We start from the raw sequence: 27249 nt of genomic DNA, 5'->3' as shown, positions 1-27249 counted from the left end.
GACGACTTTGTGTTCAATTGTGCACGTGCAGAACGCTAGTCAAGCAAGAGAATAGAAGAGGAGTTTGAGTAATAACTGTAGCCCACTTTTACATGTTGTTTGGACAGATGTGTGTTGACAGTGTGTGAACACAACCACCCTACAATGATAAAAATCCACCCACTCCTCATTTTTTAATTCCCTTTAAACCAAGACAGTCTCGGGCCTGCTGTTTTGATTCTCACACAGTGTGACATCACATTGCGTAGGGCCGGGCCAGCATTGCCATAGTTTCCGCCCTCAGTGGTTGTAAGCTGTCCTCCATTTTCTCAGAGCAGCTGTAATGTCGACAATGTCTCACAATCAATCCCAGTGCTCTGTGTTTGGATGTAAGTCTGAACCTAAGAGTCTTCATTTTCTCCCTACATCTGAGCTGCTGAGGACGCTGTGGATTACTTTCATTTTTTAATGCGCCTCAAAATCTACCTAAATACGTCTATCACTCCAGACCCTTTGTGAATGTTGTGTTATAGTGCTTACCGTTTTAGCTGTATTTGTGTGCGTACATTAAGTATTTATAACAGACCAGCGCTGCACTTGTGAGATTAGTTTGCGCCATTCGTATCGCGAGATTCGTTCGGTAGTGCGTTCGCGTGACTCGGTCAATTTATCCACGCCGATGACAGGTCAGCGCGGCGCGAGCTCTGTAACATTACGCTGTTTCGTCCCACTTTCAGTGCATTTGGCTTCCCATTTGTTCTATCACTCTCAGTTATGTTGCTTCTACCGGCTGTTTATTGCTGTAGATATGCAATGCAGAGAGACATATACGCGATGCCCTCTTTTGGAGACGGGGTGGGAATATGCAGCTCATTTGCATTTAAAGTGATACACTCCAAATCAGCTCTTTTTTAGACACACCCCAAAAATTATATTTTCCAGCTGTTATAATAAAGGATCTGTTAGGTATTTTGGGCTGAAACTTCAGACACATTCTGGGGACACCCAAGACCAATATTACATCTTTTAAAGAGGGCTGCTCTTTAATTTGGAACAAGAGGTATGGGGGAATGTCTTTTTTGTGTAAATGTTCACAGCTGATTCAGTTTGGGATCTTTTACCCAGAATTAAACAACCTCCAGAGCAGGTTAGCTGTGTGGGGAAAGTTACCATGGTGGTCAAAAGTAAAAAACAATCCACATTAATAAAAAAAAACCCTTTTTAGTTCGCTCAAACCAAATCCAAGTTTGCTTGGGAAGCCACAGAAATGGGCTTTATGCAACAGGCCTCAAGTCTTTTATGAAAATGCATTGACTTGATCTGCCATATTTGCTTTGTTGCCTGGATCTTGACCTTAAATTTCAGCACCAGGCTTTTTGGAGGGCAACATCCTACTTCTGTTCACTCGCTCAAGAACAACACAGAAGACCAGCATTGTGTAAATAGTTTAATTGTACATTGAGAAATCATCTAACTTTAAATCTGAGAACAGATATTTTTTGCAGTACTGTAAGCATTCAATGACTAAGATACATTGATTTTGGGGGGGGGAAATGCCAGTTTAATCCAGTTTTTATAAGTGGAGTGTAGCGAGATGAGACATATGTCTATAATTATACTGCTGCATCTGATTTCTGACATGTTTTAATCCTGAAGGGACTTTCTAGTGTGATGTGGCTGCATGTCTAAAAGACCTGATTCAGGTTTTCAGTTTTATTAAATATACAAAATGCAGGAAAAAAGAGAAAACTATAAATTAAAATATTCAAATGTAGTACAGAATGATTTTTAAACAGTATGTACAATATTAGAAGGTTAAAAAGTTAAAAAGATGCAACAATTTTATAGCAAAATATCTGTACATTTAACAAACGCTTTTTTACGGTTTTATATTTTTGCTTTTAAATAGAATTAACACATCTTAAGAAATGTGAATTTTCATTTGTGCAGGTCATTATAGAACCACACAAAATTCAGTTTATATAACAGGCCGTATTTCCCATTATCAGACCTAGAACGCACAAAACAAGCCCAGTTACAGCAACCGAATCCCATAAGCAACCTGATCTTGAGTAATGAAGAACAAGAGCCAACGTCACCAATGCAGTAAGTTGTGGCAAGTGCTTAAAATTCATAAAGGAATATTCTGTGTTCAAAACAACATCTGAATAGATAGCATCTGTCGATTACCACAGACTCCATATTCAATCCTCTGTGTATAAAATAATATTCCATTTACCTCGGTGCACTTCCAATGGAAGTCTATAGAGCAAGTGTACAACGGTTTAAAAGCAGACATAAAATGCAAAGTTTATATTTTTGTTAAAGCACTTTTTGAGCTGACATGTTTTGTAATTTTAGCACAGAGACTACTGTGGACTTCTGGTTATGTTAACCCTAGTAACTTCTGTCAGAGTCATCCAGTTACACGGTTTTGACAGGAGTGTTATATTGCTGGTTAAGACAGTATTGGTTTTAAAACAGACATATTTGATTCTATCACAATAGTCAAGTGAACATGGATTAAGTCTTTGAGGTTTTAGTTTAAAAACTACTTTTACATTTGTTCCTGCGCAATGCCTTGCCCCATAAACTTTCATTTGAAGTGCTTTAATGTAAACAAGATTTTGGCAGAGCACGTAGCTTCACCTGTGTTGGAACATTAATTAGCCTAGTCAATGAACTTTTGAAAATGCTAGACTCCATAATTTGTAAAAGCTGCAGAAGTACTAGACTTTTTCTGCACTTTGGTTTAGGTAATCCTAACCAACCCACAGTTTGAGGACCAAAACCTAATGCAGTCTTGCTTGTGCAGCATTTTAATTAAGACTCGTCAGCAGTCTTTCAGAAACACGAGGTACTGGAGTTCTGCTGGCTCTGGTTTATATTTCACATTTGCTTTTGTCCCATGCACTTAACATCATTTTTTATATAACACAACTTTCCTTACACCTTGTCCTACTTAACTTAACTCCATCTAATTCTGTGACCCAATAGTGCAACATCCGTTCACGGCCCCCTGCAGTAACTCTACCATGACTGTGATCAACACCTTCTGATTAGGGTTGGACCGGGATGTCAATTAGTCAACAGACGACTGACTAGTCTGTTAGTTTATAATGATTTTTAAAGGGCCTGTCCCAGTACCCACACTTGCCATCTTTGTATGTGACCACTTGTGCACTAGGATGATGTATTTCCAACCAGATCTCATGGCAATTTGTACATATTTCACGAAGTGGCTAATTTTTGCTAAATCGTACATATTTTACAAGTTCCCCAATTTGTATGAATTCGTACCCACCACTGGGGTGTAGAAAAATCATACAAAATAGTACAAGTGAGGTGGTACGAATTCATACGCAAATTCATATGAATGGACGTGAGATAGCGTTGGTATTTCCTGTATTTGGCCCATGTTTTCAAGTGGGCGTGAAGACTGTAGGTCCCAAGTGTGTCCCATTGGGTAACCAGTGTGGAATGTTTGATTACTCAATGGGACACACAACACAGTTTTGTAAAAAAAAAAAAAAAAAATGAAGTAAAGTTTTTACAGAGCTTTATTTACACATTTTGATTTTCAATACTTTGCACTTTAAAAATAAACTTGTGAATGACTGTTCAGATGACAATTTAATTGTGGTGCTTTGGCATTTTTCAGACCTGGGACAGTCTTGTGTACTTACTTCCTATTGTGTACACATGCTCTCAAGTGGCCAAGACCACAGGTGTGGGTATTGGGAGCAACACATTTAAATACCTTCAAATCAGGAATGTAATTATTGTTATCTTTGTCCGCTCTTGTTGCACCCTACAGCATCTCAAGCCATCAACATATTTTTACAACTTTTACAAATGCTTCTCAACCTGTATTCCATTCTGTTGGGATCTATCTGTCTGTTTGTTTTAACACAAGAATGCACCCCCTATGTGAAGAACCTACAGGGCTCTTTAAGACTGTCCAGTAGATTTTGGAAAAAACACACGGCTGGTCGGTTTTGATCTGTGGTGAAAGCACTGGAATGTAAGAGGCCTTTGTAGAGGTTCATGATAAATAAAGTTTTACATTCAGACGCTTTCTCAAGAAAAACACTGATCTCGCCATACAATTGAAGCGCCATATGATAAAAGGCAGATCAAGACATCGTTTGTCATATAAAAATTCACAGACTGAAGACACTGACTAAAACACATGTATGATTCAACATCTGATGGGACAGATGTTAAATGTTGGCACTTGGCTTTCAGACCTGCTGTCATCTTCATCAGTCCTTCGTTAGCTCCTCCTCCACTCCTCCAGCCCATCCAATCACATCCACTCTGCCCTTGTCACATGACCATCTCTGCATTGTTCATTGGCCGCAAATTCTGATCATCAAAACGTCTTCGTATGCTCCTCCTGACGGCGTCAGCACGCCTGTAAGGTTGGTTTCTCAAATCTGATGCAGGAGGAACAGAATAAAATGATGTCAGTATTTGAGATTAGATCCTCTGGACATGCTGGTGGTCAACTGGGCAAAGCAGCTTGAGTTTTTACTGGATTAAGTACTTTTTTCAGCTTCTAAATTAAATGGGAATGGAAACTATGGAGTTTGCCTCTTTTTAGGAACTTGTTTTTAACAAGGTTGTTGGGAAAACATTAACAGTGGCCCCCAAATATATTTGAAATCACATAAAATGTCTGAATGTCACTGCAGATGACAAAATTTAATACAAGTGTTATCTTGTGCTCAAATGCTACAGGATGTACCTCAGTTTTGATCTATGACAATGTATTTTAATAAACTTGTGTTTTGGAGGTTTTAAAGTGCCTGTATTATGGGTTATGAAAGGTACATATTTTGGGAGTCCCCAACAACAGGTTGACATGCATGCAAGATCAAAAAACACTTTCATTGTCTTATAATATGCTTTTATTTTTAGCTTACTTGCCCAACGACTCCCAAACGATTCGCTCAACTACTCATTTTTCCAAACCCCTCCTTTGCGTGACGCTAATCTGCGGTGATTGGTCCGATATGCTTCAAGTTTTCCCAGGTCTGCACGTGCAACAAGTGGACGGGCAATATGCTAATGTTTCATGTTGATGTCAACATTCTTAAATGCAGTCTTAAGTTGTTTTAGATAGAAGTGTCAGCTAAATGCATAAATGTAAGTCAATTCTCCTAAAGTTATCTTAGCAGAGTAACCACAGAATCAATTAACGGTGAGTGTGCTGCAATGTAAAAACTACTACTTTTAAGGGTCCATCAAAAAATAAAAAAATAAAACGTAAAATTTGTTAACCTTGTAAAACATTCCTTGTAATACAAATTAATCTAATATTTAGTCTATACTACACAAGCAAGAGACTGATTTAGCTGCAGATAATCACAGCTGTACTAATTCTGACTGTGGAAAATAGTTTTTATATATAAAATAGAATTTTGCATAACAAATTTTAGATACACACAATAGTGTGTTTGACTGAATCAGTGTTTTTTTTTTTTTTTAATTGTCTGAATGAATGATTAGATACTCTCCTATCGCCACCTACTGGCATATTTATGAAACTTGCTGAATGAGTGACTCAGTTTGTTTGCAAATAGACAAATATAATTGCCATTTTGTGAATATTATATATAATTTAGTCAGAATGCATGGCTAAATGGTCTTTTCCCTCCAGTCTCACATCAGAATTCATGTTGATTCATAAATTGAGTTTGTGCAGCAAGAAGCATTTGCATTCATGGACTTGTGGTAACAATAAATGTCTTGATTTTGTCAAAGCATACTTCAGTGTCTTTTTATTTACAGTACATATATCTAGTTCAGTCAGGAAGCTCTAGATCAAGCATGGGCAAACTCAGTCCTGGAGGGCCAGTGTCCCTGTTGAGTTTATCTCCAACCCTGATCAAACACACCTGAACATGCTAATCAGTGTCTTCAGGATTACCAGAAGGCCACAGGCAGGTGAGTTTTATCAGGGTTGGAGCTAAACTCTGTAGGGACACCGGCCCTCCAGGACAGAGTTTGCCCTTGCCTGCTCTAGATGGTTCAGGCTGATTTTACATACATTTTACATGCAGTCTGCTATAAATAACATAATTTACTATATGGCACAAGCTGATTGGTCTTAACTGGTTCTGGCGCCATTGAGATTGCTTGCTTAACATTTAAATATTCTGGTTCAGTGTTCTTTGTAAGCTGGTCCTGCTGTGTGGTATGAGAAACCCTCCACCTCCCCCAGCTCCACCTGTCTAGATCTGCTGCGGGAAATGCCTATTCATTTAGCAGCAGCAGCAAATGTTATATGCTCACAGCATGTGCGTCCATACTTGCTCTCATCTAGTCTGCCAAGACCAAATACATTATCATATCATATCATATCATATCATATCATCAATATGTCATATTAACATAATTGTCATATTAATGTAATTGAACTGCTGATTTATTATTTCAAACTAAAGAAGTTATTTTAGTAAAATATATTATATTTCTTTTTAATAAATTTATTTACATGTAATGCATTGACATTCTGACATTTTAAAAGTGTTAATTCATTTTGGGGTCAGTGTACATACTGCAAGGTTTTACTGCACTAATGAAAACTCAAACTGTGGGTCAGTTCAACGTGAGACTATGCAGGCAGAGTCCCTGTGTCTCGGGTCATGGCATCACCTAATCAAACTAATTTACCAATGAAATCAGTTCAAGAGGGTGATGTACATGAGTACCTGGAGACTCGGCCCTTGAGGGTCAGAACTCAATAGGCCTGATGTGTGTTAAGTAGAACGACAGATAGCAAGAGAACACAAAAAGATGACTTTTGTATTCAGTGTCTAAAGCAACTGTTCTACGATGGATGGAGAAGAATGAAAGACAAATAATAATAAAGAGAGAGATGCTTGCCAGGTCTGAGTAGCATCCACTGGGGTACTACTGGAAGAGTTCCTTACCCTCCAGTGCACATTGGGAAATTTAGTAATATTATTCTTCTTTAAGGCTGAGTGGAGAGGAAACAAAAATGGAGGTTAGATCGGAGCAGAGTGGACCGGATGCAAGTCGTGGCACAGGGAGCCAAGCAGCGCAGGGCTCAAAGAGGAAAGGTCAAAGGCCGCAGGCAGGCGCTGGAGGGTGTTACTGAAGCTCTTCTGATACTGCGGTAAATCAACTCTATGACTCAAGCTGCTCTGCGCAATGGCTCCAACGTCCAGATACAACAAAGTGATGTCTGTTTGGTCACTTCATGTTTAAACAGTGAAACCAATGACAATGTGTCAAGCCTCCCAGAAGTGCATTTTTATAGGCCAGGATGAACAGTAAGTGAAGCTCAAGCAGTCATGGTGCATGGTGAAAACTAAAAGCAATGCTACGCAAGTGAATCTCACAAAAACATGTCCTCCCAGTCAAATTTCATAACAGTAGTAATTAAATGTATTTTACATAAAGAGAAGGAAGCCTGTAATTAGTCCTTTTTTCAGTTAAATTATGACCTGGACAGGCTGTTTTGGTGAGATTTAACCCTAAATGTAAAAGTAGAAGTAAATCTGAATGAGAAATGTCATTCACCCCGTGCAAATGCATACAATGAAGCAAGTGAACAGAACATGCTTATAAGAGAAAACCATCCCAACATGCTACAAATGTACATGCACATGTGCAACACATGGAGTCATGTGATATTAGAAATTTCCTATCAGAGCAGGATAAAATGCAGGAAGAGTGAAAAAATGCAGAAAACCAGCATAATGTGAATGGTTCCAAAATTCAATGACATTATATATTATATATACTCACAAAGACATGGACAAATGAACACATGAGCAAACAATAATGTCACAGACCATGCCCAACACGCCAGCATCACAAACATGACTGTTTCTGAAGTGATTTTGAGTATAACAATTTGTGTATAATAATAATCTAAAAAATGTTTTGGTCCCACATTACATTAGGTTTTCTTAACTACTATGTACTTACATTTGCATTAATCATTTGGTAAAATGCACGTATTGTGCACATACATGTTTTTACATTGTACTTATATTTAAAAATATACCTGCAGCATGTAATTACATCTGTGATTAATTTCTGTAATAACATTTATAATTACACTATTGACTAATCCTTACACCTTAACCCACCCTTAAACCAACCCATACCACCATACCTGTCCCTAACTTTACCCGTATGATATCCCACCTCAATAGCAGCAAAAGTGATTTGCAATACAGTATCAACACAATAAGCACATTGTTCTTATTTTTTGATGCAAGTACATAGCAGTTAAGGCCACTTAATATAAAGTGGGACAAATGCTTTTGATGATACAGTAACAAAAATGGCAAAATGGATCATTTTGGAAGAGTGACATACTGTATATTTTCAGACTTCTACTTGCTATTTAAACTGCAGAGGGCGCCCTGAGTCAACCAATAGAGCTGACACTTCATTTGAAACAGTTGAAACATACAGAGAGTTCATTCTAAACTCTGATGTGTTTGGATTTTTGTGACATCATATTTCCTCTTATTACATTCGTGTTACAACGATGAATATGAATTTATGATACACTCCATGCAAAAGAAAACTGCGGTGTCAACATATGCTCGCCTCCCCAAACCCCCCGTCATGCAGGAGTTTAGTTGGAAAAGAAAGGAAAAATGAACACGCCCACGACATCACATCCATACGCCGGCCCACATCCAGAAGGGTCACCCCACAGGGAAATAAAACCAGGAATGTGAAGTGTGAAGTGCGCACACACACACACACACACACACACAGAGACAGACAGACAGACAGACAAAGAATGAAAGAGAGCAGCTTTATCCAGCGACCTTTAAGAGAGAGAGAGTCTAAGCTTTAGAAGTGGAGCTCCTCGTTGAAGTAACGCGAGCTGCGTTTGGCCGTGCGCGCAGTAAAGGGGGCAGTCTTCAGCACTGCATCCAGACGAAACACACACACACAAACAACACAGGGTTTAACTGCCAGAGCAACAAGCACAATGTTAGCACTTTCTACACACAACAGCACACACTAATATTCACATGGTGCTATAGCAGCTATTATATAAAGCTGAAATATGGATTACATACACACTTAAAATAGCAATCCAGAATTACATATAAGGTACAAAAAACAATTATGTTAAATAATTAATTAAAAATAATTAATTTTTAGGCTCATGGAGATCATGGTTAGAATTTAAATGAAAAAATCTATAAAGAGGTCATACCGATGAATTTACATTTACATTTCACACATATATAATGTGGTTTTGAAATAATCCTTTAGTCCACAGTGAAGAGAGCTTTTATTGAAATGATCTATCTAACTATCTCTGCAACCTTTGATGACATTAATATGTCACTTATGCTTATTCTATGTTCAAAATATATAAAGGTTTACCCTTTTTCCCCAAAAAATATCTGCCTGTCTGTAGGCGGGAATATAAAAGTGTGGAAGTTTGATCAAAAGCCTTGAAGTTTTAATAAAAACCCAGGAGGTGTCAAAAACATGCTGGATATATAAGTATAGCCAACTTTATCCACATACAGTTCACTCATATAATTAGTTTGTACTAGATAGGATTTCTCAACTGCTTTGATGGCTTGTATAGTTACAAAATGTAAACTATTTTTGCTCAGCTCTAATCTACTAAATGTGACTGTAAGGCATGACGATATTGAGACAAAACATTGAGATATAAACATTAACATCATGATTTTCCATAAATGTGTATTGTGAAATAAATAAATTTGACTTGACAAGTGGACCTCAGGAAAAAAAAGGTGTGATATGACCCCTTTAGGACTACACTAATCACTACCACACAGTGTTTAGTAGCTGTCCTCCAGCTCACAGCTGTAAGCAGTAACAGCACACACACATTCAGCCTGTAATCACACTGGTCAGTAACTTGTTATTGAGCAGTAAAGCTTTCCACCAGTCACAGGGAGCTGGTTAGTGGCTCAAACTAACATGTTACAACTGTTTTTAGTATGTTTTAAAGCCCTCTGCATGCAGACCCCATCAGTAAACAGTGAGTTACCTGTGATGATGTCCTCAATGGCTCCGTCTTTACCCTCATACACATGTCTGCTGTCCTTCACCTGCTTCTTCCTCAGCTCCGCAATCAACTCCTGCTGCTGACGCTTGCTCTTATGAGAGGGAGACTGAACACACACACAATAACATTTCATAGATCCACAATTAATGCTGAATAGGCTGTCTTCAATCTAAAAACATCTACAAATGCTGCTCTAAACAGATAAATAATGTGTTTAACACAGTTACACTTACAGAGAAAAACACCACATTATACCGTAAACGTGTCTCCAGAGAGGATCGGGAAACACGCACACACGCGCTATCTAAAAGAGGACATTCGTTATGAATTCTAAATACTAACCTAAACAAAAACTTCTGTATTATTACAATTTTTATACTGTTTTTACAAATGAGGATGTCACCAAAAAGAGATTTTGTCATATTTAACTATAAATTTAAATATCAATGTCCCCACAATGTAGCATAAACAAACACGAACACACACACGCGCGCACACACACACACACACACACACACTCATTTGTACCTTCTGATCCTCTTGCGCCATCATAGCTTCTTGCTCAATCAGCTTCTCCATCATCATCTGCTCCTGTCTTTTCCTCTGTTCATTATCCTCCTCTGCTTGCTGACAGAGAGAAGATACCCATCAGTGAGGGATATGGAAGTTGTGCAACATGAGTGATCAATGCTGTTAAGGTTCATACGACTGAAGAAAGTGAAGCAGAAGATGTAATGGTGTGACTGGATGAAGCGAAGCAGGTGATTGGTCGCTTTACCCTGTATGCTCTCACAAAGCGCACAAACACTGGGAAAAACACAGACGGGGGTGTTGTTTTGGCGTTTTCTCCAAAGAATTTCACCACTTCATCAAAGGCATCCTGAGAGAATGAGATACGAAAAGACAGAGGTAGACGACATTGACAATCACATGAAATTTAATTTCTGACTCTTCAAATTAAAATTTTTAATAACAATCCCAATCAAAAGGTGTCATATGATAGTTATTACTTCCCCTTTATATGAATCAAGCAGTTTAATATGCTGAACATGTTTAATTTAGGATTTTATTCATATCTGTACATACATCAAATATGGTATAGCAAAGCTCAAATTACCTTTAATAAAGTTGTGGAAGTTTAGATAAGCCAGTTTATTTTCAATATATGTTCCATTTGAACTGGGGAGGAACTGCTGAGTTTTGACATTTATATTATGTTTTTATGATAGTATCAAATGGTAAAGGAAAACAAGATTCCTCATGATGTGACCTCTTTAACTGAGAGTGAAGCAGGTTTATTGAGCTGTGTTTTGGGTGATGTGTGTGCTGTGTTTGCGGCACCTGAGCGATCTTGGCATCATCCTGAAGTTTTTTGAGTTTAGTCTCATTTTGCTGTATGAAATCTTTGAGCAGTGTGTTGTGGCCATGCATGCTGTACTCTCTCCTCGTCAGATCCATCCCTCTCTGAAGCTCCTTCACGTCTAATAAGACATTCTCTAGAGAGACTAAAGAATACACAGACAGAACTCATTTAGTTGACATCTGTTCTGTCAAATTTTGATGTTTGAGCAAATATGGCCTGCCCTGTTTATTGCAAATATAATCAAATTGACGTATGGCATGTTTCATACCTGCTGCAGCTTTCTCCACATAGTTCAGCTCGTTATAGAAGAGCGACACCTGCTGGTATTTCTCCTTCACTACATTTGCGATATAGTGCAGAAGAGTGACCTTGCGGTCTGTTGATTTAGTATCCAATAACTGGAACAGGAAAACATGCACACCCTCAGAACATTTAAACCCTCAACTGCATTATTAAATCACAAATGAAGGACATAATATGAATGTGTCGTTTTACTTCAGAAGAAGAATGCAACAAGATTAGATGAAATATTCCAGAGGTATTTGGTGCAACTTACTTTCATCAGCCATTTAAATCAACGTTATTATAATATAATTATTAAAATCTATCATGGTGGTTTGAATGTCCTATCACACCCTGCATGCTATAAATAACAACAAGGATTGTAATAAATGGGGGCGAGATGTTTTTTCTAGACCATTCATAATTGATAAGGATGTAACTTTAACAGATTGTATAAATAAATTGTACCAGGTCTAAGCTCTGCAGTTTGAAGCCGTACACCGCTCCTCTTTTACTGCTGTTCATGTAGTTTCCCAGAGCCAAGATGATCTGAGAGAGAAACACACACCCAATAAAGACACGCAGTCTGGAGAAAAATGAATCAGAGAAGAAGTGAAACACTTACTTCCAGAATCTTCTTGAGTTTTTCTGAGGACTTGATGGAGACAGATGCTGCAATAACGGCGTGAAGTTGCTGTTTAGACAAAAACAAAAGGCAATAATAGAACCTGTACAAAGGCCCAGCTGACCATTATAGGTTTCTTTATTAAAACTAGCTACTTTTAATGCTAGCTTAAAACATTGAGTAGCAGTTTACATGAATAATACTTATACAGCATCTATTCATCTTAGTTAATGTTAATCTCAGCACTTATAAAGCATTACTAATACATAATTTAAAAAAAGAAAAGTACTTTTTATAATATTATATAATAGACCTGAGCTAACGTGATCTAACAAAATACAGTTGTATTTTATTCACTAACGTAAACAAAAATGAATATGCACTGTAACAAATGTCTTGTTACTAGTTTAATACATTAAAAATTGTAAAGTGTTACAAAAATTGTGAAACATCCAAAGTGATGTCACATGCACCAATTCAACTGTATGCTACAAGCTATTTTGTACTCATTTAATTAAAAAAAAACAAAAATAATTCACACATTGTAGTATTGACTGCACTTGTCAAGCACACCTGTTTATCCCTGTCACCGGTTATTACAAGAAACATCACTGAACAGTAGTAGTATTTAAGTATTTATCTTTAATTTGAGAGAAATATAAGATCGTCAGTAACTAGCTACATCTTGAGCTTAAATAAATTCAAAATGATTAAATTTAGTGTTTTCAAGTGTATTTAGACAAGTTTTGGTAAAATGAATATACTAGTTTGGCCTTAGTTTGAAGTGAACGATCAGCATTTTCATAAGATTACGGTTTGATACCTTGTTAAAAAGTTTAATAACAAATTTAGAGTTGTAAGAAAACATGGTTTTGCACTGCATGGAAAGCATCATGTGAAGAAGGGTTATGAAAGAATTCAAGAGACAGTGAGAGGAAAAGAAACAGGTATTATAGAAAAATGAGGAGATCCATGGGCATGTCTCAGTTATCTAAATTTTCCTGGAAGATTTGGAGTGAGTTTTGAAGTTGAGCCAACTTAAAATTTTAAGCCAACCAGCTTCAGCAGATTTTTGAGTTTTCTCAACTTGTTGTTTTAAGTTTTTACTACAAAAAGTTGTGAATCTCCTACAAAAATTAGTTGAGGGGACTCAAAAATCTGCTGAAGCTGGTTGCCTTAATATTTTAAGTTGGCTCAACTTTTCTTTTTTCTTTTTTTCTACAGTGTAGAAATTCCTGCTTAATTCTTGAGCAAATGTGTTGTCAGCTCTTACCGGTGTGAGCATCTGAACACTTTCTGTGAAATTGCTCACGAACGCCATGATGGTCATCTTCTGCATGAGACGCTCGATCTTGCTGAACTGGATCATGAAGCGATCCTCATTCGTCAGGTTCTCCAGAGGTTTGCGTTCCTTCTCATACTGCCGGAGAACTTTCAGCTCCGATTCCGTTGGAATGAACCTCATCAAACACTCCACGAAATCCACCGGCAAGGTCCGCAGGTCAAGCCTTGCACACACACACACGTTTGCTTTTGTGAAAAGTGGGGACATCCCATAGGCGTAATGGTTTTTATACTGTACAAACTGTATGTGCTATTGCCCTACACCTACCCTACACCTAAACTTAGCCCTCACAGGAGACTGGGCATTTCAACTTTCCCCAAAAAAACCTCACTCTGTGTGATTTATAAGCGTTTTGAAACGTGGGGTCATGGGTCAATGTCCTGAAAAGTCACCTTCACCTTGTAATACCTGTGTCATTATACAAATTTATGTCCTCATTTGTCACAAAAACACACACACACACACACACACACACACACACACACACACACACGCACACACACGCACACACACAGAGTCTGGTCAGCTATCCTTGTTGGGACTCTCCATAGGCATAATGGTTTTCAAACTGTACAAACCATATTTTCTATCGCCCTAAGCCAACCCAACACCTAAAACTATCCCTTACAGGAAACGTTGTGCATATTTACTTTCTCAAAAAAGAGATCAAAGCATTATCCTCATTAATCTGACGACCTCCTATGTGTTCACATGGCTGTGGTTTTCAGTCCTGTTTGGAGCCCAATTTCATGGTTAATCATAAAAATAAACAAAAAAAATGTATAAATGAAGAAATATTTTAAACAATTTCTAGGGCGCTAATCAGGAGATGTTGGTGATCTTTTCTATTGTATATACTCTAGTATGTCGGCTGTGAATTACATTTGAATGGCTCTGCAGATCTCCTCTGATGTCTTGCCCACTTTTCTGAGCGTGATGGCCAGGTTTTTAGCTCTGTTGGAATCCAGCAGCGAGATTTTATTTAGTCCTTTCTGAGAGGTCTTCTGTTTGCTGGAGGTGATGTCTATGGCAGGCCCCTGCGCTTTCGTCTTAAACATCTCCTCAAACTCATCCACATTCAGATCCTGAAAAGACAAACCACAGTCACTATTCACCATTAAATTCACTGATCTTTATATCTGACACTATAAAATAACAGCCAGCCAGGAATCCTAAAGCAAATCAAAATGGAACTAAAGAACAAACCAACAATTCAGTATAAAAACAAACTTTTTTCATACTGGATTTAATACATTGCGTCATTCAACACCGATGTAAATATATGTACTATATACAAAAATGATTTGGGTCGGTAAGATTTTTTATTGTTTTTGAATTATTCTGAGGCTGCATCTATTTGATCAAAAATACAGTAAAAAACAACAACAATAAGAATAATGTGGTGGAACATTCATTTCAAAATAGAACTGACGGCGAAGGAAACTCAAAACAGGGGCTGAGCTCAGCTGACGACAGTGTGTCTGCGTGCTCCGCTCTGCAGTGACTGACTGAGACGTGAAGCTCAGCAGGTTCACCACAAGCCGGTGAAGCGACTGGCCACGCCCTCCCTATGCATCTAGCAATCAGTAGCTACTTTGAATGAGGGATAGAGAGCAGAGAGCGCTCACTCTGACCATTTTTCTTGAAATATTTTTTACATTTTTTAACTTTGCATGCCATCACGTTTGGAGGGGCAGTCACGGCATTTGGGGGGGCATTGCCCCTCCTTGCCCATGCCTATATCCGGCCCTGCTTAAAAGGATGCACATTGTAATGCATCATTTTCATAATTATATCCTCCAATGTAATACATTATAATAATAACCAATTCAGAGTTAATCCTGTAAAGAATATCATAAAATACAACATATAAAACAAAACCGGGAGTTGAACATGATCATGTATTATACAGCAAAATATTACGCATGAATTATGAAACGAATGCACTTTAATGTCTTCATATTGCATCATATACTGTGTATCACAAAACAAATGTTTTGACCAAGTTTCACATTTTTTTTCAATGTTTTCAAAACCATGTCTGTCTCACCTCCAGTATTCTTTCATCATCGATCTCGTTGAACACAGTGCCGTTGATCTGATTGGGCTTCAGCGCCACCCAGTTAAACACCGGCATACGGAACTTAGTCTTGATGGGTTTCTTGATCTTCACAGCTACACACATGACAGAAAGAACATGTCAACAACCTCATGCCAGTTACACAAACACAAAACATGCAGTCAGAGTGACGTGGAGCTGGTTTGTGAACAGCAGGCACAGATCTGAATGTGTCCGGTGCACATTTGTGAGGGAACATGAGGGGAAATGTGTGAACATGTGACCTTTGATACTGTCAGCATTAACACTCTCAGCCTTATAACAGCTCTAGTCTCTCATATCCTGATCAATGTGATTTTGTTGACAGGATATTCTGATCCAAATCACACGTGAGCCACTTTTATGATAATGAGAGACTGCAGAATTACACAAATGGGATCTCACCAATGTCTTAATTGTTTCTCCTTGAGAGCATTGAAATCAAACAGAGATTAGCTTAGATAGAGACTCTTCTCAGATGTTTATCCTGAGAAAAAGACATCTCATGTGTCTCCTCTGGAGTTTCAAATAAGATCTCAACTCTGTCTCAAACTGTGCTCAGATTAGATATCAAAGAAACACATGCTTACACACATTTTCAAAGCTTTGCCTCTTTTTTTCAAAACTTTACATACACACAAATCCAAGAATTGCACACACAAAATGCAAAATGCCTCACATCTCTTGTAAAATTAAGCACTGTATTCAAAATATCACAAACACATCTCAAAAACAAACATTTGCCATAATATTAATTCCTGTTAGATTTTTGTGTGTAACATTTGTGTATGGTTTTGCAGATTTGGTGTGTGGTTCTGGTGTTTGAGTGTCTGTTTTAGAGAAAATGTTTGAAACATGACTGAAAACTTAATTAACTTAAACCCAAAACTATGAAAGAGCACGTCTGAGCAATATGTGTTTAGGCAATGAGACAGACGCTCATGGCTGTTCTTGGGTTTACATATGAGGATGTGACTCAAACAGCATCTCAGTATGAGTGTGAGTCAAATGTTGGGTTTCCTTCATTTATTCACACTTCACAAAAATGAACCAGTTAATGACTGAATCTGACTCACACGCACAGCAAATACAAATTGCAACATGCTTGATTAAGGCTGAATCAAAATCCGACAATACTGATCTCTGATCAAAGGCTATAAAGAGGAATAAAATGTTTCCAGTTCAGCTGAGGGTAATATGATGGTGTGATATCAGGCCATGCACAAAGTGTGGCCAGAAAAACAAGAATAAACTCTCAGTGAGTGTAAAACATTCCTGAATTTGCACAACTATCGCCTTATCTGACGATCAGTTGCCTGTAATGACACGGCGCACTGTTTCAACATGCAAACACAACACAATCAAACACTTACACAGCGGGCATGGCATTTTTTGTCTTACTGCCTTATGATGTATTATTTATATAAAAGGGACAATAAAAATGCTAAATGTGGTCAAATGAGAAAAGCTGATTAAAAGTAATTGTATAAATGGCTAAGAAAAGTGAAGTTAGTTTTGAGGAAACCCTTTTTTTTGACAATGCCACTTGCTTTCATATGTTATTATCAATGCAATGACATTCTGGCATTTGTAAGACTGACTTAAAGTCAGAAACATTCTACAGAATTGCGTGAATACAGCATACTGTCCATACTTCAATTGTTTTTTTGTTACTGTGAGAGTAACAAGCTTTAGTCCTCAAGGGGGCGACAGAATCACCTTTAACTGCTATTAATCAGGTAAATTACTGTAAATCAGTATTTAACTAACTAGACTAACTAGCTGGCTCAGCAAGATTCTCTTCAGACTCATAAAATATTTAAAACTTATTTTACTTTGATGTGAAAAAAGGGATTTTTCACCAAATTACTTGAATAACCCAGTGATAAAAAACAAAATCATTTTAGATTATGCATCTTTGTAACATAAATTAAGACCCGGTTTCACAAACGGGGCTTAGCTTAAGCCAGGACTTAGGTAAATTAAGAGATTTAAGAAACTTTTACAAAAATGCCTTAGAAGAAAACATTGAGGTGTGCATCCTGACACAGAACAATGACACTGACATATTTTAAGATATGTCAGAGCAAGATATTTTCAGTTGAGACAGCTCAAACATGCATTTTAGTCAGGGACTAGCTTAAGCCTTGTCTGTGAAACCGGGGGTAAAAGTCATAAGAAAAAACTTTATACTCTACAAGACTTTATAAATCTTTATATGACTGGTGCTTTTAGGGTTGAACAGTTTGGGAAATATATATATTGGTGGTGGATGAGGAGACACCACCCCTCACAATGTCGAGCGCTTTGAGTGCTTAGAAAAGCAGAAAAGCGCTATATAAATGTAATGAATTATTATTATTATTATACATATATTTATATATATTTAATTGTAATTCTTATTAAATAAATATATTAAGAATTACAATTAAATATATATATATATATATATATATATATATATATATATATTATTTAATAAAAATATGAATTGTATATTATTAATATTTAAATGTTATTATTAATATTTTAAAATGTTAAACTATCAAGCTTTTATTTTGGCTGTGATAATTGTACTAAGCCATTTCACATTTTTTTATATTGCAATATACAGTATTGTGCAGCCATTCAGAGTACTGATGCAACTGTAGAAGAGAACATTTTACTCTATGACAGTGATGCCAGGAATTCAGTACGTATAAGTAAGTTGTGTCCTAGGTGAAACTGCGCTTGGACTGTGTTTGTGTTTACCAGAGTTCTTAATGGCAACTTAATGACAAATAGATATGTAGATTTGGAGCTGATGTGAATTGTAGTTTTGTTTTCCATGAGGTTGCGGTTCATGGCTTGAGCTCTGGAAAGAGGGATTTTGTCCAATGTGGAGTGTAGAAATAAGAGCTTACATCTCATGGAACATGTGGTATCATAGGTTGGCATTACAGTCCTGTTATTTGCTGAACTCTGTAAGCAAGGTCTAAAGAATGTTCCTCTCTGGTTTTTAAATGGTAAGGAAAAGTTCTGCAAAAAAACATCCAATTTCATGCTCAGTTTCAAGAGGAACAACCAGCAATGCAGCTTCATAGTCAAATCAAGATTACAGAGGAACTGCGTGTGTTTTCTGTGAGACTAAAATACCATGACCACACACACACACACACACATAATACTGAGCACACACGACATGACACAGCAAACCTACAGTACAGTTTGATGGGTCCCTCTATGGCGGCGCAACAGGTAGAGCAAACATAAGCAGAGAGAAAGATGTGGTTAAAGAGCAAACAAAACAACCTCTGATTCCAAAGATCTGACTGGCCTTTTCCTACAGCGTGCATTACTGCTGAATCCTGAATACAGATTGTTTCATAAGCAATGATAAAGATCAATTTGAGAGAGAAGTTACTTACCAACAAACTGTGGAGTAAAACAGCTTTTTATAATAAAAAGCAATTGTGCTTGAATAAAAAAAAAGCGGTTCAAGTTTACTATATACTCTGCACTATGTACGTAGACTATCATTTGGGGTCAGAAAGCCTTTTTTTTCTAAAATAAATGAGTATTTTATTCAGCAAGGATGCATTAAATTGATCAAAAGTGAGAGAAAATGCATTTATAATGTTGCAAAAATTGCTGTTAATTTGATTTTTTTTTCTTTAAAAAAATATGTTTAATATTAAGCAGCATTACTGTTTTCAACATTGATAAATAATAAGAAATGTTTCAGTATATTACAATGATTTCTGAAAAATAATTTGACACTGAAGACTGGAGTAATGATGCTGAAAATTCAGTAATAAATTACATTTTAAAATATTTTAAAACGCTATATTAAATTGTTAGAATTTGTACATTAATACAAACGAATGCAGCCTTGGTGAGCATTAGAGACTTCATGAAATATTATGAAATTATTTCAAAGGTAGTGTAAGTCTTGCAAAATTTGAGAATTTGCATAGCTAGAATTTGCATAGATGTTTCCAAATTTATTTGTGTAATATTTCTAGAGTCTGCCTCCATCTATTTCTAACACTAATTATTACTTGTGCAATGGACATTATTATGTTGTTATTTTTATTTTTTTATCTGATATACTGTGCAGTCAAAGAGATTGTCTCACGCTCAAGCAGAACAGAAGTGATTCACTTGAGCTTGTTCAGACATTAAACCTTTTACGGGAAACCTAACAAACCGCTTGAGCTGTGATGATTGTTATCATGTTATCAGTGCTCTATGAGAGGAGACAGTGTGACGGCGGCTCCAGAGACCCACAGCCGTTCTCAACTGATGTGTGAACTTTAAGCACAAACTAATGCATACTTCAGGCTTCTTAAGAAGTTTGCGGCATACACATCTGGGTCTAAATCAGTGGGATTTTCCTCCTCTCATGTCACTGTTTTGGCATACTGTATCATAGTTTGCGCATGTGATAATGGCTGTTCATGACTGTTATGGTTTTGTCTTTATTGTCAAGCAGGTTTCATTACCTGCCAGTCCTGAGTTCATGATGACGGTGGGAGATCCACAGCCTGGAAGTGGAGGAGCCATGGGGGGCGGTGGAGGGGGCATAGGGGCAGATATATCCACAGCGGGGAGAGGAGGAGGAGGAGGAGGAGGAGCTGGTGCTGGAGCAGCAGATGGACCGTTTGGTACTGGAAAACACAAGAGGAAGAAGGAGAAAGCAGGTTCGGTAACACTTTATTGTAAGGCGTCCTTGTTACACGTTACATGCACTTACTATTATAATAACAATAAATTACCCTAAGCCTAACCCTAACCATATAGTAAGTACATGTAGTTAATTAATATTACTCAGTACTTAAATGTATAATTAAGGACACCTTAAAATAAAGTTTAACCGCAGGTTCCATTAGCTCTTTATATATTTGATTGATTTGGAAAAATTTACTTTGTAAGATTCACCTAAAAAATATATTCTTGTGTGCACATATATCAATATATATCAGCTACATTAGATGCTCTCTTCCTGTCTAAATGGATGTATTTTGACCAGAATAAGCTGCACTAGGATTGATTTTCGGAGGCATTTTTTTAACCTTTGTAAGGGGCAATCTTAAAAATGTCCTAATAATGTACTAATTCAATCAGCCTAATCAATCAGAATATTGTAGGCTTCTACCAATACAATTGCAAGAGTAGTAACAGATTTAGTTAAATTTTGCAGTGGCATTTTTTTTGCCCCTTTATTTTAAATTTTATTTTGGATTTTGGCCAGAGGCAGACAGTAGTGAAGTATTTTTACTCTGCATTAAAAATACATTTTCAAGTGTCTGTACTTTATCAGTGTTTTTAGAAAACTTTTATTTATGAAATGTAGTGCAGTAAAAAATACAACATTATGCTTTGGAATGTAGTAAAGTAAAAGTTTTCCAAAGAAAAAACACTCTGATAAAGTACAGATACTTTTTAAAGAGTATTTACTGTCCACCTCTGATTTCGGCCTCAAGCAAAACATAGTGACACAAGTAATCCGAATAGAATAAATTAGACTGTATTGCAATGTCAAACTCAAACCAGTATATAAAATCAGGAGAGGTCACTCACATGTCTCCGGCATAGGAGGAGGTGGAGGGGGTGGTGGAGGATCAGGCACGGTCAGGCCATGTGCCGCCCCATTAGCCACACCTCCGTGACTGACCATGCCCTCACCAGACACCCCAGCTACGCCCTGTGACTCTGGCAGATGCCCGTTCCCCTGTGGAGGGGACGTCAGGATGGCAATGTCCCCATCTGCTTTCTTCTGGATCTTGATGGTTCCCTGTTTCTCCAGCTCATGGATCTTTTTCTCCAGGTTGCTCTGTTTCTGAATGGCCTCGTCCTTCTCCTTCACCATCCGCCGCAGGGTGTGCACCTGAGAGCTGGTGTCTTTATACACCTCCTGTCACCACAGGGAGCACGAGTTTTGAGTTAAAGCAAACTCCTGGGGGTTTGTGTGGGAACTGCAGGGGGTTTGTGAGTTGACGAACGGCTAATTAATTAAATGAAATGTAACATTTAAATATATAAATGGGGCTGCACAATTAATAGAAATAAAACTGTTTATCAAAAGTTGCAATTTAGATGAGTATAAAATCTGCAATAATGCATAACGTAACCATTAACTGACATAAGAGAGCAAATTATTTTATTTTTTTCTTGACAGTGAAATGTTAGGATTTAAGGTTTTCAAAACAATATGAAACGACATTTTAAAATAAAACAAGATGAAAAAATGACAGCACTGCACTTCAGGAATTAAATAGATTATTAAAATTGGGTATTCCATTAGAATAAATTCAGATCTGATAATGTGCATGCATACCAAAGGTTGCAGTTTTTACAGTGCGTGTACTTACAGTGTACCTAATTATTACCCAGTTATTGTAATCGCAGCAAGTACATATTATGTACATGCAGACCATGACTGTAAAATAAAGTGCTACCAATGCTTCTTTTTTCAAATTTAATAATATCTGCTATTATTGACAACCTTTATTACATAAATTTGTTACTTAAATTAGTTTGTTAACTACTGGAAAGCAGCACTAACACTGATTCACATGAATAGTTAATAAGGCTCAGGTGACATCAGTGGAAAAGTTGTTTTAGAGACAGTTTTGATGTTTTTTACTATGAAGACAAACATTTGTTTCTTTGTTGGAATAATGTACAGTGATGAGCACTGTTTGGGTTTTGTGAAAGTACAGTAAACAGTGGTACAAATGTACATTTGGAAAGGGAAGGTTTTATAGATATTGTGAATAAATTTTAAGCATTGAATAATATACACTCGAAGAACCTGTAATGTAACAAACCGTGCAGTCAACTCAAGAAATCATGGGGATGTGAGGTAAGGATGCATCATTTACCCGAACAGACTCCAGCTCTTTATTTTTGTGCATCAGTTGTTTCTCCAGCTCAACGATTTTTGCCATCGCCTCATTCTCTGTGTCCTGCAACTTCTCTGTCAGCTAGAAAACCACAAACAAGAATCAACAAGAAATAAGACTCCAGCTACAGAACGCAGACTCACAAAGACACAAATAAGTCATGCTGAGACAGAGCACTTAAATCTCAGTGAGTCCAGCCAGGAGTTGCGTAAATATTAAACTTCAGATTCACAGCAATATCACTTTAGTATTCATAAATTCTGATTTATCTGAATTCTTGACTAGGTAGTACACTATAAAAATCAATGCCACACTAATGAGGAAATTACCTCAGGTCAGGAAGTCATCCTTTGGGCAGATGGCCCAACTGTCACAAAAGGTCAAAGGCCAAGCTACATGACAGGGTCCTATCATGTTGCATTATCATTAGCATTATCAGGCTTTCAGCTGAACTCAATACTGGTCATGTAAGGTCATGTTGTTGGGCAGGTGGTGCATTGTTAAACAAAAGGCCTTGAATGGTAAGCACTCCTGAATATGGCACTTAAATGATTGTTTTTCTGGATTCTATTGGAAATGTATAATGAGTGTAGCCATAAAAAAAACATTACTAACATGAGACATGTTCTCCTCCAGTTCCTCCACTCTCTCCAGCGCTGCGTTCTTGGTCTCTGCATCCTCTAACAGAGCCCCGACATCGAACACGTTATCCAGATACGCCTGAATCTGCACATGCAGCTTATCACTCTCGGTGTGCTTCAGTTTCTACTCACAGACAGCGACAGAGAGAGAGTGATGGATCTTCTTGCAGCTCACTCGAAGGTTAGAACAATACTGAACATTAGCATCAGAAGACTCAGCACTGAAGTTTACTCACGTCCAGATATTCGTCCAGACCCAGCTTTGTGAAGTCGTACTGTAAGTGCACTCTGAAATTCATGTCTTCCACAGAATGAACCACAATGTTTATGAACTGCATGCATGCAACCTGAAAATCAATATACACCATATTATACAGTCAAATTTCAACCCAGCAAGACTGAAGACTTTGAATTGATTTATTGATGAAGAAAACTGAGTTTTAACTATAGAAATGAAAATAACTAGCAATAGAAATCTTAATTATTACTTTTATTTAATAGTTTTTCTGTAAAGCTGTGGATTGGGGCTATATAAATAATTAAAAAAAGCACGTAGAAAGCGCCACAGATTTCTATTTCAGCAGAAATAGAACATATCATTCACATTTTACACATGCACACAACATATTGAATAAATAAATTCGATTGTTTATATTGTGACAAAATGTATCAACTATAATGTGCCTATAATGTCCTAAATGCAACTATCAGTCATGAAGATATTATGAACATTAACATCATGATTTTCTGTAAAGCTGCTTTGAAACTGTATTATTAAAAGCACTATACAAATAAATATGTACTACAGATTGCTCAATTAGTAGATTCTGCAGAAAAAAAAAGTTTTTGTATAATAGGTGCTAAACTTAACAGGCCATTGTTTCTATATAGGTGTGTTTTAAACTCAAATCAATAGATCATGGGCATTTATTTGGTAAGTAGCTGTGTAATATGCTTGAAAATATCCAATCGAGCATGTTTACATGAACATTATCCTTGCAAGCTAAATTGTGCTATCTTTGTTTATTTAATATTTTAGCCTATTTGACAATGCTGTTATATATGATATTATTTTATTTTCTTGGTATTGCTGCTTAATGACGCTCTTAAGTAGGATATGAGTCTCTCCTGCAATAAGCTATTTGTTTTAATAATTATATCTCACAGCTGAAAGTGTCAATCAGTGGTACAGTGTGGTATGTATTTTAGAGTATTAATAATCATGATTGCTAATGGAAATGTGTATATTTGGATGCTAGTCTAACCCATACCATGAAGTCGATGTTATTATCTTCGTTCTTGAAATGCTCCATGAGTTTCTCAAACCGCTGATCTTCTGAACACACCTGCAAAGCAATAAAGAAATAGCTCATGCAGTGAGCGAGAGCATTAAAATCATGCCCAGAGAAAATGAAAATGAGATTTTGATGCCAGCTCAATCTCTTTTAGCCTCTAATAAAATCTTTTGATATTTCAAAAACACCTTGATGCAGTACAGTAGTTCATTTTTTGTTCACAAATCATCCCCTTAGGAAATAATACTAGCTTGATCTCTCCTACACAGGCCAGAGAGATATGAATACATTCAGAAGCTGCTGTGATCCTCCAACTAAACAAATCAATAACAATGTGTTTAGCAGGTGTGTGTCTAAACCTATTTACTGTAAAGGACAGTCAGCCTAAAAATTCACACACTGCCCTCAGTCATATATGTATAGTTATCCGTTATCATGGATCATATCTATTAAACTATCATTGAGTGACTTCTGGAACACAGACTACAGCTTTTAACTAAAAACAGTGCCTCTCGTAATTCTATTACCTGAAGTTTAATATTTTTTTAATGTGTGTGTTAGAAATAGCATTAGTGTGTATGTACCTCTTTAAAATGATCAAAGGCGGAGAGAATGATCTCGTGACCTCCTCGAACCAGACACACAGCAGCCAGCAGTTCCAGCACCAGAGCTTTAGTCCTGTACCAGCAGAGAGCAATATCACACATATTACATCCATTTTGTCATGATTACAGAGACTATTACAGCACATTTTGGTCAAAAAAACAAACAAACAAAAATCTCTTCTGAATCTTTTAGAAGATACAGAAGATTTACATGACAGTTCAAAGGTTTGGGGTCAGAAATTCACAACTGTTTTCACAATTGATAATAATCAGAAATGTTTCTTAAACAGCAAATCACCATATTAGAGTGATTTCTGAAGGATCATGTGACATTGAAGACTGGAGTAACGATACTGAAAATTCAAGCTTTGATCATGCGATTAAATTACATTTTAAAATATATTAAAACAGAAAACGGTTCATTAAAATTGTAATAATTTTTCACAATATTGATGTTTTTACTGTATTTTTGGTCACATAAATACAGCTTTAGTGAGCATACGGGACTTGTTTCAAACACAAAACAATCTTATTGATCCCAAAAACAACAAAATAATCAACTTTTTCTACTTCAGTAATTTACACAGATGGAGTAAAGAAACCAACTGCACACTGAGATTAAGGGGTCTGTTGTTGTAGCTGCCAGTATTTATGACTCTGAAAGAGGAGTCACAACCCGCATGAATTAAAGCAGTGGATTCTGGGAAAGTAGCCTCTCTTTCAGAAATACACACACTCTTTACTCCGGCTCAATGGGTTACCTGGGATTCTTATTGTTCAGACTTAGAGCAATTTCATTCACAGCATGAGGGTGAGACATGACCATGTTGAAGCCATACTGAGAGAAAGACAGAGAGAGGACTAATTAGTAAACATGGCAGGATCTTCAAGATTTATTATCTGAACATAAACATGATAAAGACCAAACAGCTTTCCATGAATCACTGTGTGTGTGTGTACAGGTTTTCTGTATAAGTAAGGCCCATGATGTCTTCACTAATGAACTGAAACCTGTTGGACCTCACTGGACCTCACTGTTTGCAATCTTTGTTCTTTAATTCTAATAATGTCAAGCTTTTTCTGAGTGTTACAAGTTGGATATAGCAAATGTCAGTGATGTAGTATGAAAACCAGTCTCACCAAGACTTAACAATTTTTGAGTGATTTTTCTGCTATCAAAATGACTGATTTTGCAGCAGTCATTTCCAGAGATTTGGGGGAAATTTACATTTGACACTGGATGTATAAGTCATACGACAAAAAAAAATCAGTATTTAATACTACAGGAATTTCAGTAGTACAGTAATTCAAAACCTTTACATCAACTATAAAATAAAACACTGCATAATCTTTGCATTTAATAACTCGTTTTAACACCAAGAGCATCCCACAATATTTTTTAATTCATGCATGTTTATCACACTAACTTATAATAACTTTATGTAGAACTGTGCTTTTTGTGATTATTTAGCAGTTGAACTAATTACAAAGGGTTCACGAAAAAGTGTCATTTTGTTGATTTTACATTGTGTTCTATGATCTGGAGAGAATGGAAAGCCCTATGAGAGGTCTTTACTAATATAGATTCAAAGGTCTGTGAGTGTTTTACCTGGTAGTTCATGATGGCTCGTAGGCACATGATGCACACATGAACGTCGTCTTTCTTACATACTAATCTGGAATTCTTCAGCGTCCTCCGGCTGGGTAACGTGTTAGACCTGAGAGCAAAACAACAACTGAAGTTTACTAACCAATGAAATCAATAGTTCATCCAACATATGAAAATACTGCCATCATTTAGTCACCCTTGTGCTGTTCCAAACCCATTTGACTCCAGTTCTTCTGTGGAACACAGGAGATGTTTAGTAGAATGTCTGAGCTGTTCACATTCACTTTCATTGCACAGAAAAGAAGCAGCTTGGACATTCCACAGAATATCTCCTTTAGTTTTCTACAGAAGAAATAAAAGTTGTACAGGTTTGGAACAACATGAGGATACACTATCAATCAAAAGTTTGGGGTAAGTAAGACTTTTTTAATGTTTTTGAAAAGTATCTAATGTCTACCAAGAC

The 27249-nt window shown here is 36.9% G+C and overlaps 1 protein-coding gene across 5 annotated transcripts in view; it reads right to left on the bottom strand.

Moving 5' to 3' along the window:
* Positions 1 to 1414: 1414 nt before the first annotated feature.
* Positions 1415 to 27249, bottom strand: part of LOC306876502 (formin-like protein 2) — a 79728-nt gene continuing 53893 nt past the window's right edge. Inside the window, exons 7-28 of one of the 5 annotated variants that reach the window (XR_013784830.1) lie at positions 26787 to 26895; positions 25939 to 26015; positions 25157 to 25250; positions 24549 to 24623; positions 23514 to 23624; positions 23252 to 23401; positions 22616 to 22717; positions 21312 to 21645; positions 20234 to 20398; positions 15702 to 15826; positions 14534 to 14736; positions 13580 to 13814; positions 12307 to 12375; positions 12150 to 12230; positions 11668 to 11797; positions 11378 to 11541; positions 10815 to 10916; positions 10565 to 10663; positions 10019 to 10142; positions 8805 to 8906; positions 2541 to 4418; positions 1415 to 2475 (exon numbers count right to left, since the gene is read on the bottom strand). Coding sequence is in view for 2 of the 5 variants with exons in the window: in XM_079427725.1 (XP_079283851.1) it covers positions 4309 to 4418; positions 10019 to 10142; positions 10565 to 10663; positions 10815 to 10916; positions 11378 to 11541; positions 11668 to 11797; positions 12150 to 12230; positions 12307 to 12375; positions 13580 to 13814; positions 14534 to 14736; positions 15702 to 15826; positions 20234 to 20398; positions 21312 to 21645; positions 22616 to 22717; positions 23252 to 23401; positions 23514 to 23624; positions 24549 to 24623; positions 25157 to 25250; positions 25939 to 26015; positions 26787 to 26895 (2659 nt within the window). In the remaining 3 variants the exon portion in view is untranslated. Of the gene's footprint in view, positions 4419 to 6873; positions 6968 to 8804; positions 8907 to 10018; positions 10143 to 10564; positions 10664 to 10814; positions 10917 to 11377; positions 11542 to 11667; positions 11798 to 12149; positions 12231 to 12306; positions 12376 to 13579; positions 13815 to 14533; positions 14737 to 15701; positions 15827 to 20233; positions 20399 to 21311; positions 21646 to 22615; positions 22718 to 23251; positions 23402 to 23513; positions 23625 to 24548; positions 24624 to 25156; positions 25251 to 25938; positions 26016 to 26786; positions 26896 to 27249 lie in introns of all 5 variants that reach the window. The other 4 variants (XR_013784831.1, XR_013784832.1, XM_079427726.1 and 1 more) reach the window with 4 other exon arrangements.

This window comes from Barbus barbus (genome assembly GCF_936440315.1).
Source record: "Barbus barbus genome assembly, chromosome: 10".
Lineage (NCBI taxonomy): Eukaryota > Metazoa > Chordata > Actinopteri > Cypriniformes > Cyprinidae > Barbus > Barbus barbus.
This window is presented reverse-complemented; position numbering and strand designations above follow the sequence as displayed.